This window comes from Indicator indicator, chromosome 2, assembly GCF_027791375.1.
Source record: "Indicator indicator isolate 239-I01 chromosome 2, UM_Iind_1.1, whole genome shotgun sequence".
Taxonomy (NCBI): Eukaryota; Metazoa; Chordata; class Aves; order Piciformes; family Indicatoridae; genus Indicator; species Indicator indicator.
In genome coordinates, this window is record NC_072011.1 from 19,937,195 (window position 1) to 19,953,391 (window position 16,197).

A 16,197-nucleotide genomic window follows, 5' to 3' on the forward strand; every position below is an offset into this window, starting at 1 on the left:
GATTGCTACAACTACCTGAAAGGAGGCTGTAACAAGATGGGTGTCAGTTTTCTACCTGGTAACAAGTTAATAGGTCGAGAGGAAATGGCCTCAAGATGCCCCAGAGGAAGTTTAGATTTGAATTTAGAAGAAACTTATCCACTTGAAGGGTTATCAACCCTGGAATAGGCTCCCTAGGGAGGTGGTTGAATGGCCATCCCTGAAAGTGTTTAAAAGTCACATAGAGATAGTGCTAAGAAATGTGGTTTAGCACTGGAGTTGATAGAGAATGATTGGACTCAATGATCTTAAAGATCTTTTCCAACAGAAAGGATTCTATGATTCTAAGTTATTACCCACCATAGCCCCTAGGTCCTTCTATTCATCTCATATCTGGCCTATAATGCTGCCTGAAGTTATCTTGTCCTAGGTGCAGGACTTGACATCTGTCTTTGCTGAATTTCATGAGAATTGCTAAGCCTATTTCTCCATCTTCTTGAGGCTTCTCAGAATGGCAGCTCTGCTCTTCAGCATATCAACTACTACTCCCATATCAGTGTCATCTATGACTGTCCTTTCAGCACAGTCCGTCATGATGTTCAGTTTATTGATGAAGATATTAATAAACAATATGAACCCCCTGAACTGACCCTGAAGATGTATCTTGTAAATGCCTGCCAGACAGATGTTGAAATATTTACCACTAACCTTTAAGCCTGATTATTCTGGTCAGTTCATTCATTTGTAGACTTCCCTTCCAGCCCATGTCTCCTCAATTCTTCTGCTTTATGGGATAGTCAGAAGTGTTTCAAAAGCCAAGATAAACAACATTTACCACTCCTCAGTTGTCCACAGGGTCAGACATATAGCAGAGGCAATCAGTTAGATCAGGCACAATTTACCTGATTGGTTAGACCATGCTTGTTCTTCCTCCTTTTCTTTATGCATGTGTAAATGTCTTCTGGCAGAATTTGTGGTATAGTCTTTTTCCAATTACCAGCAACTTTCTCCGCCCTCATGACCTTTTAAAGGTCACAGACAGCAGCCTTGAAATGATATTGACAACCTCAAATACATCCAGTCTAGTTATGTGGACTTCTGTATGTTCAGTTTACTGTAAGTAGCTCCCAATTCTTTTCTCTTCTACCATGACTGGTACCTCTGTTTTCCAAAAATAATAAATTTGCATGAAGACCTGGAAAGCCTAAGGGGACACCCTGTCTGTAAGTTCAGAGAAAAGAATCACAGAATCATAGAATAGTAGCAGTTGGAAGGGACCTCTAGAGATCATCGAGTCCAACCACCCTGCCAAAGCAGGATCACCTAGGGCAGGCGGCACAAGAACGAATCCAGGTAGGTTTTGAAAGCCTTCAGAGAAGGAGCCTCTACAACTCCTCTGGGCAGCCTCTTCCAATGCTCTGTTACCCTCACTGTAAAGAAGTGTCTCCTCCTGTAGAGGCAGAATCTTCTTGTTCCAGCTTGTACCCGTTGTTCCTTGTCCTGTCACTGGGCACCACCAAAAACAGACTATCATCTTCATCTTGACAGCCACCCCTTAGATATATATTTAAATATAAGAAGGAAATATTGACTTCAGACTGTGTAGTGGTTTCCTGTCAGTTGCTGATTTACTTGAGAAAAGTAACAGGGCGTCATGCTTACTTGAACACACCAAAGTTTGCTATTCATAGATCTTCAGTCTGCTACTTCTTTTCCTTACTTAGCTCACAAGTGTTTCATCATCACTGTGTCCAAAGTTGCTGTTGACCATCACAGCCCACATCCTCAACCAGTTTTAATTAAGACTACAGCTAATTAAAATGTCTTATTCCTTAGAGGAGGGTGCAAATGTATTTTTTATGGCAACACTGCTGTTTCATATTCTGCTTTGGTTTTTTAGGGATTTTGTTTGTTTTGGTTGTTTGGGGTTTGGTTTTTTGTTTTGGTTGGTTGGGAGTTTTTTTTAAGAATAGAAGTGCCATTTGCCCTTGAGTAACACCTAAAACAACCAGGAAAATCTAAGTAAATTTAAAGCCCTCAATTGACAAAGCAGGTAATATAAATCTCATCTGTTTTGCCACAGTTAAAAGCAAGGAATAAGAAAAATATGTTTGTATGCTTCACAAAAATGTCCTGCCAAAGCGTTAGCTTCTTTCAGTGTTTCAAAATATTTTAATATATTATCTCTATATAATTGTTTCTGGATCAAGCAGGTTTTTTTGATTATCAGCTCTTTTACAAATAGCAAATATATTTACATTTGAAGTCATATACTGTTTTTAAAGCATGGAATTCCAAGGTGGCACTGGTCATCATCGGTCCTCACTAATTTAGTTAACTGACCCAACAATAAAAGTAATTTAATAAGAAAGTATATGCTCATTTTTTTGCAGATCCAGCTGTTGGAAGGTCTGCAGGAATCCTGGACAGAATATGAAAACAATGTGCAGTGCCTAAAAATTTGGTTTGAAGCTCAAGAGAAGAAGCTGAAACAGCAACAGAAAATTGGAGACCAGGCTTCAGTACTGAATGCTTTGAAAGACTGTCAGGTAATGGCACATTGTAAATAACAGTACTGTCTTTCCAACAGATAGACTTGATAAAGCCCTGTCAAATCTTCTATCAGTGAAGTCAGTGACAGAACTCCTCTTCAGAAAGGGAACGAGAAAGTGCAAGCAATAAGAAATGAGGACCAACAATGTCCCAAAGATATTTAAAAGCAACCAAAGTCATTATTCTCTTTGCATTGTGTATTAGGCATGGATATTTCTAAGTGTGCCAGTCGTACTGACCTAGAAGCTCATCAAAAGAATGTGTTCCCATTCTTGTTTACCCAGTCTTACGGAGCTTGATGTTGTGAACACCATGCTTGACTATTCAAAACTTGTATTTTCTGCCTTACCAGTACCTTTACCTCTCCCTTTTTTCCTTTTTTTTGTTTTGCTTTGTTTTTTTCCACCTGATGTATTGCACCTGAAAGGTACTAGAAGCCAAGAAGGTTTTAAGCTTTTATTAAAAATGTGTTAGGAATGACTTTTTTTTTTCCCCAAATACTGCACTACCCAGTCAAGGCAATAGTGCTGGATTCTCTTTTTCTTCTAGAACACTAAGGAGAATCGTGATTACAGTGAACAAAGATGGGATGAGGCAAAGCGCAGATATACATAATGCACATAAGTTCAGAGCCACCTCAATTTTTCATGCAAAATTTCTACAAGGACTACAGAGCATTGAATAGAGTATCACATTTGACTCTGAGCATCTTGCCCAGAGTAGTACATGTTTAAATAGTTAGAAGCTAACTTCTGGAGCTGTAAGGCTAGAGATCAAGCTTATAGGTATATAGGCAGAACAGACTTTTATGAATTTATAATCAAGGACTCTACTTGATATGAGGTAATTTTGACTGGAAAGTATTTTGTTCTAGAAGATGCCAAATAATAAGTATCACACCAGATCAGATTTGTAATTAAACTCTGTCAGGACAACTGTATGCCAGAAATTCTTCATGTTCTCATCCCCCTTATCTCTTGGAATAACCATCTTTTCTGCATGCATTTAATGATTGGAAAGAATATGATCTGGGTCTAAAGTCTTCCTAAACAGAACAGCTAGAAATCTATTCAAATTAAGTGTGCAAGAGAATTTAATCTATAGTCACGAGTCTACGAAATCCATCTTTGTTTCTGTAAATGCAAATAGTTGGTTAAATTAAAAGTCAATTTTTAATCTAAAAATCTTGACCTGAATTTTCAAACCACTTGCAGTGCTTAGTTTCAATTCAGGTATCTTTATGATTTCAGCACAATCAACCCATATGACTGTAGCAAGGGTAACTTACCATAGCCTGACATAATTGGCAGGCTGTGGTTGGCTGAAGTTCAAAGCTGAATCTGATTTATCACCTTTGTGGTTCCTTTTGGTCAGGGAAGTTAGCAAATACACTTGCGAAGCCAGTTATGAATAGCAAGACTTTGATCAGCAGCATAACATTGTTTAAGAAATAAATGTGCAGCATTCCCAGGTATCCGGTTCAACTAGTACAAAAGCTGCAATTTATTAACCAACTTTAGCTGCTGCCTAGCGTCATCTTGATAAGTGAACTATTCTTCTCCCATCACAGATCAGACACAGTAATGTGCCTTTGATTCAGTTATGAGTTAAAAACAATGAGTAAGAAATACTTTTTTCAGAGAACCAGAAATATTTGCTGTTCTTGCTGTTTGAAGTTTCTGCTGTTTATATATTCTGAATTTTTAAACAATCTTGTACAAACTTAAAAGCCTTTTTTTCAGTGTTTAAGCCTACTTTCTGGAAAATCAGATTTACTATGTCCAAATTAGAAGTATTTGCTTTGTTGTCAGCTGCTAAATGTCAGCTGGTAAAAAAACACCATGTATTACGTCAGGGACATAGTCTGGAACAAGATTGTTGCTAGAAGTCTGAAGAAATGTGAAAATACAGAAGAAAAGGCTAAGAATAAGCAATGCAGCAAAAATTCTCTCACATGTTTATAGACAAAAGTCTGTATACATGCAGTGATAAATTCTGTTAATAGCAAGTGTATGCAACACTTGGCAGAATTTTGTTCCAAATGTTCTCCCTTCTATCTAAAACGAAAGTCTGTTATGGCAGTGGTCTACTTGTTTGGATTCATAGAGAGAGCAATTTACTGAAAGACCTAGGTTTTCAGTTTGCCCAGAGTTTTGTTGTGTTATTTTCCTTCCCCGGTGATCCATCTCTCTCAGAAAGAAAGGACTTGCAGAAAATTAAATTGTAACCTGAAATCACAAGATGGACTAAATAGCAAAGGGGCATCACAGGATTGCTCTCACTTTTGCAGTCTAATTTCCATATCTCGACAACTACTTTATCTCTAGACAGGTAAACACAAATTTCTGCTGTCCTGAAGCCTGCAGCCATACCTCTCCCCTCTGCTCAGGCTAGTGTTTGCCTAAGCTGAAGGTACACAGCTACCATATGTGTTAGAGCATTGCAGGGCTGTCTTGGATCTCCCTGCAATGTGACATGAAATGATGCAGGTAGTTTCTTGGATAGGAATGACCATATAGGAGCATGCTATATGAATTGCAGTTGCTCACAGAGTCTCCTTGTCCTCTCTCCTTCATTTTGTAACTTCACTCTCATACTGTTGAGACATGAGGAAGATCACAGGCCTTGCGACAATCAAATATTACATACTGGAGCTTCTGCACTTCACTTGTTGATAAAACCGGTAAACTTTGAATTAGTATTTCTGTGACCAATGTCACATTAATTCACACACAGTGGGGACTTGCCTGAAGCAGCAAACCAAGCCACTAATAAGTTGTCATGGCCTCAGTGCTTATGTATTCAGCCCTGTTTTCTTCACTTGTTTTCATGCCAACCGTTCATTTTCTTCCCGTTTGCTTGTATTACTGTGTGGGAACACTGAGCGGAGCAAAATGCTATCAAGCTCATTAATGCTTCCCATTGGCACACCACTTTGAGGAGGCAATAAAGAAAATTCCTGCAGTCTGTTGCTTGTTGTCATTGGCTGGACTCCAATGAACTTGTCATCTAGAAAAGGAGAAGGCTTACTGTCCTCAGGCAAGGGGCTTTGCTAGGACCTGGCAAAAGAAAAAAGACTCCACTTCATGTAGGGAGGCATGACAAATTGGCATTGTTCCCTAGGAAGTAATTTTGTCCTTTTCCTTGGGTGGCAAAATTATTTTTTTCCAGAAGTTTGAGCCAGATTTGGGCTAATTAAAAAGCCCTCTCAGCGTTCTAGGACAAAGCAAGACACACAACAATTTTCCCATGTATTTAAGCAGCTGCCCTATTTTTAATGAGTTTTGGGCTCTTTCATGAGAGCAAAGATTACACAGAAGTTTAATGTAGAGGACATGCTTCTATTTAAATTAAAGACAATTTTTTGTGCTTTAAACAGAATATAAAATATCATTAAAATTTCTGATGAGTTATTGGTTTCCTGAGAATAAAAATCAACTCCTGCAAGTGTGGCTTTCCTGTTTTCTAATGCCCATCTCAAGGCATTATCTAACCAATTAAACAAAAATAGTCAAATGTCTTCTTTTTCATTTCAGGAATTAGAAGAATCAATACGAATAAAGGAAAAGGAAGTAGAAAATGTAGAACAAAGTGGTCTTTCTTTGATAAAGAACAAGAAGGAGGAAGTCTCTTCAGCTGTTATGAATACACTGCAAGAAATTAACCATTCCTGGGCGAATTTGGATCACATGGTAAAAGAATCATCAAGAGGCAAATTACAGCTCCAGAACAGGGCATGAAGGAAGATTAAAACTAGCAATTTGCAGCTTGTGGACTTCTTATGTATTGTGGGGGAAGAGATTCTGAATTGTGTCCATTTCCATCCATCCCCAAGTTTGTGTGTATGCTCTGCATAAAATGAGTATAATATTTCCTATTTCAAGGACAGTTTTATTTCTTGTAGTTGAAGCTTTGTAGATGCTTCCTGATCATATAGATTAAGGAAGTAATCAGTATTAATTGTCATCATCCAAAGCTTGATCAACATTAGTCCATCTTCTCAGGAGGAATGTAGTGTATTAGTGCTAGCCTGCCTGCTGACTTTCATAGGCTGATTTACCTGCCTTAGATATACAGGTTTCATAGTCTTAGGCAATTTCTCTTGATCAGACTTTGAACCAAAGTAGAATGGACTTGATATCTTCTCACTCCCTGCCATCCTAACTTCAGAAAATCAAGCAGAACTTTTTGCTGTACCCAGTGTAAGCTCAGATGATGATTTTGCAAAATATTCATTCTCCCAACGGGTTTAAGTATGTCGAACTAGAAGTATCTGAGTTCAAAATGAGGGAAATCACTTAAATTAACCAACTATCTTGAAAGCTTTGCATTTACTTGTGGTTTTTTTTCCCACCTCCATCCTCCTAGGTTAGCCAGCTGAAGATATTGTTACAATCTGTTCTTGATCAGTGGAGCATTTACAAAGTGACTTATGAAGAACTGAATAGTTACCTGACAGAAGCCAGATATTCTTTGTCCCGTTTTTATCTTCTTACTGGTTCTTTAGAAGCTGTGAAAGCCCAAGTTGACAACCTTCAGGTAAAAAGAATACCTTGCCTTCTGACATATTAAGGATGGATTCAAGGATTAATTTTGTCCCTCATTGCGTGGTTACAGATAAATACATTTTGGTTTATAAATTCACTTGAGATTGAGGAGAAACTTCTTTACTTTGAGGGTGACAGAGCACTGGAACAGGCTGCCAAGAGAGGATGTGAAGTTTCCTTCTCTGGAGATTTTCAAAATCTGCCTGGATGCATTCCTGTGCAACCTGATCTAGATGTACCTGCACTAGGAGGGGGGTTGGACTAGATGATCTCCAGAGGTCCCATCCAACCCTTATCATTCTGTGATTTAAAGTACATACATACCAGTCCCTTAAAATCACATATTAACAAATAGATGCTGTGGTTTTAATTTTACAGAAAAGTAACATGGGGATGGTTGATTTTTCTTTTTAGATTTTTTTAATGCTGTTCTTTACATTTTAAGCCTTACTGTCAGATTGTTAGAAGTTTTTAAATCATGCTACTAACCATTGAAACTAAAGTTTCTCAGTCTGTTAGGCTTTTGAGGTAGTGGTGCATGTTGAGATCACATTTTAACACACACACCAACTCTGTGGTATACAGTAGACTGAACATCGAAGAAAATGGTAAAAGAGCTGAAATATTTACATGTAAAAGTGATTTTGCCAGTGTAAGACAAGCATAAAATGTAGTCAGACTCCTGTTATGCAATTAGAAATTAATATTAATTGAAATTAATTTAAATAAAAATTTGTTTAATGTTCTATTGCCTAGAATAATCTTTTATTTCAAAGAAAATTACTGTTTTTGGAATTAAAAACAATTATGCAAACAGTTCCAGTTATGAGAAATTGCACTGTAGTATTTGCCAGAAAAATTAACTTTACATTGTCATTTAATTTTTTTTTTTAATTCTAAGTCAAGACATAGATAAAGCCAAATTCCCTAACAATGAATAATACTTTTCAGACCAAGATTTAAAAAGCATCAGTGCGTTTTTGTAGCCTCTCTTCTAGGTTTTAGTTTATTACATGTCAAAGAGGAGGAGTCAGTAAAACAATAGGTATATGACTTTTTTGCTTATTAAGATTTTGACTATACTGTTTAAGAGGTTGATATCTGCTGGGCTGTTCAAATTATAATAAAATGCATGTGAATATTTAAGGGTATTTAAAAAAAGGAGCACTTTCCCTACCAGCAGCACTTAGATGGATAAATAAAAAACAAAGGCCTTGTTTTCAGAATAAAGCTGTTGGGTTTTTCATCTCGTTCTAAACAGGAAAATACTATTTATTTTCGTCCACCAGTGAAGTTTATATTTCTGAAGCAGTTCTGTGCACTTACTCCTTCTGTGCAAGAGAATAATTGCTTCTACAAGATTTTTATGTTTTGTGAAAATATTAGGTTAAAACCTACTTTTTGGTGACAAAAGTCTTCATATTAAACAACCTTTATTTGGGTTGAAATGACATATGAAAGACATATGAAACAAATTTTGCATTCATAACCTGTATGATGTAATTGATACTATTTTGAAGTGTTCCTGTGTAATGCAATTGTGATGCCTCATGTGTATATATGGGTTTTGTTATAATTATTCTATTTGTTTTAGAGCCTACAGGATGAATTGGAAAAGCAGGAAAATAGATTACAGAAATTTGGTGCTGTGACCAATCAACTGTTGAAAGAATGTCACCCGCCAGTGACTGAAACATTGACTAACAATTTGAAAGATGTTAATATGAGGTAGAAAATGTCTGTGTTGAACTTTACTTTACCTATAGTGGTAAACTTGCTTTTATCTGTTTACCCAGTTTTCCATCATTTCTGTTGCTGTTACATTTTATTATTTTATGGCTCTAGAGACTTGGGTGGCTTATGGGGACAGATGGGGTCATTCCTTTTGCTAGGGCCTGGAGCAGAACTGTTTCATCCACTGCTATTAATAAATGAAACGTTTTTTTTGGCCATTACTGGTAGTAGTTTTGCTCCATGAATAGCTCCTAACCAAGATTATTCATAAGTACCATGCTGGAAAAGAATACTGCACTTACAATGCAAGAATTCTGTCTGAAAACTTTGTTTGTTTTTACGTTGGTATTTCTAGTTGTAGGAAGGACATGATAGGCAAGAAGGGCTAAGCCTCACCAGTAGCTTTGCGAACAGCTTTCCCAGCTTTGAATCCAGACCAGAACCAGTACAAAAGTTTACTCAAAGAAGCTACAGAAAGGCAAGATCCAAAAGCAAAATCTAGTTTGGTGCAAAGTTAAGGGTGTTTTTTGAAAACACAATCATACCAAATTTTTAATCTGTGGCACATCATGCCCTAGAATGTGAAAGCAGAGGGAGGGCTTATTCACCCCATTTCAAAAAAAGATACTGTAGGATTTCACAGTGTCAATGACTGTTGGAATTTCACAATTTTTATCATGTAATAATTGAAAAATACTGTCATTTCCTTTGCTAAGGAAACAATGAGGTAATTTGCTAAATACCAGCACGTTTGAGAAAGAATTTGTTTCCATTTGCTGTCAGTGCCAAGAATTCAAAAGGAGGTTAGGTATTTAAATGGATAGTAAAACCATTAAAACTTAGGATGGGTCTGGGAGCATTTTAGAAGGGAGTTACACAGAGATTTATGACTTTAAATACTCTGTCAAGGTTTGGGAAGAAATTACAGCAGAAGAAACGGTTTCTTGTTTAAACTTGTTTTGGGCCTCTTAGGCCTTTGCAGTAATCTGTTAATAGCAGTTAACAATCAGTCATGGATGCTCTATGCAGTGAACCAAAGTGTGCTAAGTGGAAATAGCAGGAAGTTCACTTTAAAAAGTGCTTTCCAGCTCTGACCTAAAGCATTAATATACAGCATCCAAGATGTATCACAGATCAGACCTGCTGCCACATGTCAGAGCAGAACAGTTTTTGGATTCCTTCCCCTCACCCCAAATGTCTGGATTTTGATTATTACAAAATTTTGTAAGAGCTAAAAGACCATGGGAAACAGCAGCAAAGAAGGACAAGGATATTTCTTGTGGAGTCCTAGGCTTTGATCATTCATCCAATCTTTTCACCAGGTGGAACAACCTTATGCAGGAGATTGCAGAGCGGCTGCGTGCCAGCAAAGGCCTCCTTCAGCTATGGCAGAGGTACAAGGACTGTTACCAGCAGTGCTCTTCCACTGTCCGTCAACGAGAAGACCAGACCAATGAACTCCTGAAGACTGCCACTGGCAAAGATATTGCTGACGATGAAGTTACTACTTGGATTCAGGACTGCAATGTATGTTCAGTTAAGCTTTGCAATTTTTCACATCTCTGTGGGATAAAAATCCCAAGAGGCTCTCCATTACTACTCTACATTTGGTGATTTGGAGACTTCCATACAAACCGTTTTTTTTCTGACTCATGCGTCTGAGGAACAGGAGACAACTTTACATCTTCTAGACAAATCTCTCATACTGTGCTTGGAATCCCCTCTATTACTTGTTGTGGTGTGGTGACTCGCAAGCTTATATCTAAAATCCTGTGATTCAGCCTGAAGTCCCTGCTCATTGAAGGGATTCTTGCTTGAGAAAATAGCTCTACCAAATCTGTTGAGTTCCTTATGAGAGAAAGAAACATTTTTTTTGGACTGTGTTCCCACCAATCAAGGCAGTGCACTTTTTCTGACTGTATGTGTTCTGGGAAAGTATTTATCCTTCTTTATAGGACACCATTCACCCTGAAACCTTGAGGTTCTTCATTTTTCAAGACTATCTCAAGGCAGCAGGATAATTTATCTCCTATCTGTAGTTATGTTTTGGTTTTTTGACTTCATGCTAAGTCAATGTTAAATATCATTGACAAAAAAATGAAAATTTTGTCTTAGTGTAAGCAAAACAATTGCAAGGAGAAAAATGAACACATTAATGAGCATGTTGAGAATTCGCTGCCATAATCATCTGGATTGGTAGTTCAAATTGTTCAGATCAAATATTTTCTCTGTTTTCTGATGTCCCACTCCTTAGCCATTATGTTAGGCCATGTGCAAAAGCTGTTTTTTCATCCCTCCTGGTAATTCATAGCAGGAAAAAAGGGGAGATCTAGTCATACCTAAATTGACCCACAGTGAGGAGTGCCACTGCTTAGAACCAGCATGTCAGTAGGTTCAAACAGTTTGTTTCAGCATCAGTTGTTGCCTCATCAGTAACTCAGGCTTGCCCAAAGGTAGGTGAGCAGTTATTTCTTTCTGTTCCTCTGTGTACAGGTACTTAGACTTTGGGGGTTTTATTTTGCATATCATATCCTTTCAATACAGAGTCTGATGGACACTTCAGCATTGAAATACAGTAGAAAATACTAGCTTTTCTTACAGTGGTGGAGTCCAGTCATTTCATTGCTCCTTTAAATTGGGGAAAGATGACATCAGCAGTGTGTCAGGTTAACTATTCGTATGTTTAATCAATGTCTTGCCACAGGATCTACTCACAGATTTGAAGACAGCACAGGAATCACTGATTGTTCTTCAAGAACTGGGAGAGGAGCTGAAAAGCCAGGTGGAGGCTTCAGCAGCAGCAGCTATACAGTCTGATTATCTTTCTCTGAACCAGAATCTGTCGACCTTAGAACAGACCCTATGCAGGAAACAAGGTGTACTTCAGGTATGCAGAGTGTTTTCAGTCCTTGAAGCCAATCATCCTGTCATACCTGAAAACTCATAAATTATCTAAAACTGCATTAGAAAAGAGGGTGGTGTTACCTCTTCATCAGTATTTGCTAGGCTTCCATAGAAGCCAAAGCTGAGAGTATAAAATATGCCCAAGTCCATCACACAGGTCTTGTAAGAAGGTCCAAATTCTGGAAGAAGCATAGCAAACCTCAAGTGTTTGGAATGCTAAGGGCACCGTGCTTTTTGCAGATGCCGAAAGTGCTAACAGCTAGATCCAGTGCTACTGCTTCCCTGAAGGCAACCTTCTCTTCCCAGCTTCTTGTTTAGCAGTAAAAAAAAAAAAAGAGAGATTCTGAATAATTGTGTAGAGCTGATTTTTACAGTTCCTGTTAATGGCAGTGACCAGACTGACATCTACCATTTGTGGTCAAAGTCTGTTCAGTAAATGTTGCTAATTGCATGGCAAAATGTGTTCCATAGGAAAATATATGGGTGAGAAAGCAAAAAGAGATTTTACCCATTTACAGCATCATTGTGCTGTGAAGAGACAAAACATAAGAGAAGTTTTGAATTTCAGATTTCAGTAATAGCAGCTAGTGTTTCTTTCTGCTGTCAATAAATTAAGCAGAGTAATTAGTTTCACAAAAGGAAGTTAGAGAAAATAACCTATTTCAAGTCAGGGAGATATTTATGCACTTCATTAAAGTGTTGCTTTTTTGTATGATCAAAAATCCACTGTTCTAACCTAAAAAAGCGTCCAGTAATTACACAGTCTGTGAGTAAAACAGAACTTACAGTTGGTCCTACCCTATACAACTGGTTGCAAATCTATAATGAGAATATGGATGCTATGTGGCCAAAGCTCTTAAAATTTGGGTCCTTTTCTCTTCAAGGCTGGAGTGCTGGACTACCAAACCTTTGCCAAGAACTTGCAGGTCCTTGAGGCCTGGATAACAGAAGCAGAAGAAAAACTGAAAGCACAGGATCCCAGTCACTCATCTGATCTCTCAACCATACAGAGTAGAATGGAAGAACTCAAGGTGACTAATAAACTCAAAATTGTGGATTTTTTTTTTCCCGTTAGCCTGGTTATATGTAGTACAGGGAATGCACAAATATCACACACATTCTGTACGTATTAAAGGACTGTTAGTCATGCAAACTGTAATGCTGAGAACTTAAGAGTTTTAGTCGCAGTCAAGGACTGATTGTCCACATTACTTTGCTCCTGAGAAAAGAACAAAGTGACGGGTAAACTGTTTAGCATGAAGTGAATATCAACTCAAAATGAGAATGGAAATTATACCAGGTTTTGGAGATGTCCTTAATCTTATTTTATCTTGATTTGTTTTGAGTTTATGCCATTTCTGTCTCAGTGGTATTTAGTTTAGGAATTAAGTAATATATTCATTTTGGGTATCTTGATATCATGAAGAAACATTTATGCTGGTACCATGTGATCTTCATCTGAGCTCTTTCATTTGTTCTTTCTGTAGGTTTTGGGTGTGGTGGATTTTTTTGTTTGTTTGTTTGTTTTTGTTTTTGTTTTTTTTTTCTTTTCTTTTCTTCTTTCCAGGCCTTGACAAAAAAGTTCATGAACTTTGCCATCTAGGCTGGTTTTGTCCTTTTAATCTTTTCTCCTTTTAATCTTTCTATCAGAATTCACTGTACACATAATTCAACTTTGGGAATACTAAAACCCAGGAGATTTCCCTAAAGTAGTGAGTTGGATATTTCTGTAATGCAAAGCAAAAAGCTTAAAATAAAAAGTTGAAAACATTCAGTGGGAATTAGCCAGCCCAGCATTCTGGCTAAGAAACAAGAAGGGAAAAAGAAAAAAAAAATCTCATTTTTTTGACGATATAAACCTATGGCTTCAAACACTAGCCTACTTCTGCAGCTCTGAGTAGTAAATGCTCAATTTAGCAAGACAGTTTTCTGTGTATATTTAAACATGATCATGGTCTGGGACCAAAGGCTGAAAACTAGAGATGCAATTTTTTCCTGGCATAGGGATTGCTTACCACTTGGTGGCAACAAAGGCCATGCCTAATTTAGCTGTGTGCTGGTTCATAGTTTTGTGGTCTATAATAGTGTAATTACTGAACTTCCTACTTATCACTTTAATGGTTTGTTGCAGAGTCAGATGTTGAAGTTCAGCAGCATGGTGCCAGATTTGGACCGTCTTAATGAGCTGGGTTACAGACTTGCTCTGAGTGATAAAGAAATCAAAAGGATGCAGAACCTGAACAGACATTGGTCTCTGATCTCATCTCAGACTATGGAAAGATTCAGGTGAGGATAGTTAAAGATTATTGTATATTTTTCCTATATTACAACAGCTAGAAAGCATATCTTTTGCAGAATATAAACAATGTTTCAGATAATTCGTTAACCAAAATTCCTTTAATTTGGTATACTGAAAAGAAAGTGCAAAGCCAGTGAGCTGAGATATTAGTTTTGCTACAAATTAACAGAATTGGAAAGGAGAAAAACTGCTGCTTTTCAAACTGTTGAGTAAGTAAATTGAATGAGGCAGTTGCATGGGCAAAGCGTTATAATCTGATTTGGAATTCTGATGGAAAAGTTATTGCAAGACTCTTAACACTGTTCATGAGAGGAAGAAACCTTACTTGGATCCACCTTTCTTTCTTTCAGTAAGCTGCAGTCTTTCTTGCTGCAGCAGCAGACCTTCTTGGAGAAATGTGAGACATGGATGGATTTATTAGTTCAGACAGAGCAGAAGCTGGCAGCAGAGATATCAGGAAACTACCAGAGCCTTTTAGAACAACAGAGGGCACATGAGGCAAGTCATCATTCTGTATTTATACATAACTACAACTCATACTATTTATACAAAAGTGGAATGCACATTCTCTTGTGGAGTAACATAATAGCATTCATGAACTGAATTACATTTGCCTGCACCGTCTTAATATGTCATCTTAAAAAAGAAAAATGCAAATACGTCAATGATACCCAGTTTGGGGGAGGACTTGCATATCAGCATGCCTACAAGTGTGTGTTCTCTGCATTTAATCTACTTCAAACATCAGTGTTTTTATTGTTCTTTTCATAGAACCTAACTAATTTCATGCAATTTGGTTCTTTGTCTTCAGTCCTAATTGGAGAAAATTTCTGTGGGTTTTTTTTTTCAGTTTATTCTGATTTTGATTATTTGTTATTAAATTGCCAACATATACAGTATCTGACGATCACATTAAAAAGAAAGTTTTCTGTCAAATATTGAGCTATATAAGTTATTGCGAGGCCTCCATTTGTTAACAGTTCCTTGGAGAACAAACTGATGTGGTCTTCACTGAGTGCTGGAGTCATTTGTCTGTAACAAGTCAAGAATTAGCCTAGATTTTGCTGCTGGGAAAACCAATGCAGAGTTTTCAGTAGGATGCCTTTAGGATTTTTCAGTGAAGTCAAGTGATGCACATTTTTTATCCACCCATATTGTTACTACTAAAAATCTTGGTAAAGATCAAGAGAAGTCAATTTTCATACCAGAGCTCCCATGTGGCCACAGTAGTTTCAGTTCCCACAACTCTTTGAGCTGACCTACCCATAGAATCAGGCCAGATCACAGGGAGAGTCATGTCCTTCCCTTCCGCTTGCCTTATGGCATAGTGTTTGAATAAATGTCTGATAGCAGAAAGACATTCACAGCTGGTTTTGCTTGATTTAGCCTACATTTGCTATAGCATTTAACTGCCTTTCCTTTCACAAATGTTACCCATTTAATTTCTTTCAGTGCTGCCAGCATTAATGGGACGTTATCTTTCTTAACTGAGACATGTCAGGTCTTGGAGGTTTCAATGTCCAGAAATTATTACAAAGTGGATAGTTTCTTACTGTTGTTGTGTCCATTTACAGCTATAATTTTTTTAAAAGGTTTCAACAACATCACATTCAATTTTCTTGAGATCTCATCTTAATGCATTCCTGCAACCTTGATCTGCGCAGTTAGCTCAGATGAGTTTTACTCAGGCATTCTTTTTTTTATTACAACTATAAAATCATCTCTCAGAATTTAGAGAGCTAATATCTATTTTTGTGAATACTGGAATTCATTCAAGGAAACAACATCTTTTTTTGGTCATGGTATATAGTCTAAGTGTATTCAGTATTAAATGTTCTTTGTAGTATCTCCTGATACTCATGAAGAATTCTTTCTACTCCTCACAGTTGAAAGGGTCAAACCTAAACTTCTTTGGATTAGTTTCCAAATTGTTTTGCTTTGTGTTTATGAAAGTCATAAGAAAGTATTCTGTTTCCACACACATTCCCAGAATGGTTACTGAAGTGCTTCCAGCTCTATTATCAACTTTTCAGTGCTGACTCGTAACTTTGATGGCTTTTATTTAAAGAGGACCCCAGATACCTCAGTGGCCTTATGTAGAAATAACTTCCCACTGAAATTTAGAAACCAGCAGTGTGGAGGTGATACCTTTTTCAAATACCATGTGCTGGCATCTGCATC

General features: G+C 37.4%; 1 protein-coding gene across 1 annotated transcript in view; it reads left to right on the forward strand.

The window, feature by feature from the left end:
- Nucleotides 1–16,197, forward strand: part of SYNE1 (spectrin repeat containing nuclear envelope protein 1) — a 295,201-nt gene that overhangs the window by 230,763 nt on the left and 48,241 nt on the right. The window contains exons 113-121 of the mRNA XM_054395242.1: nt 2,373–2,528; nt 6,069–6,224; nt 6,901–7,071; nt 8,674–8,807; nt 10,136–10,340; nt 11,518–11,700; nt 12,602–12,748; nt 13,849–14,003; nt 14,367–14,514. Coding sequence (XP_054251217.1) covers nt 2,373–2,528; nt 6,069–6,224; nt 6,901–7,071; nt 8,674–8,807; nt 10,136–10,340; nt 11,518–11,700; nt 12,602–12,748; nt 13,849–14,003; nt 14,367–14,514 — 1,455 coding nt within the window. The remainder of the gene's footprint in view (nt 1–2,372; nt 2,529–6,068; nt 6,225–6,900; nt 7,072–8,673; nt 8,808–10,135; nt 10,341–11,517; nt 11,701–12,601; nt 12,749–13,848; nt 14,004–14,366; nt 14,515–16,197) is intronic.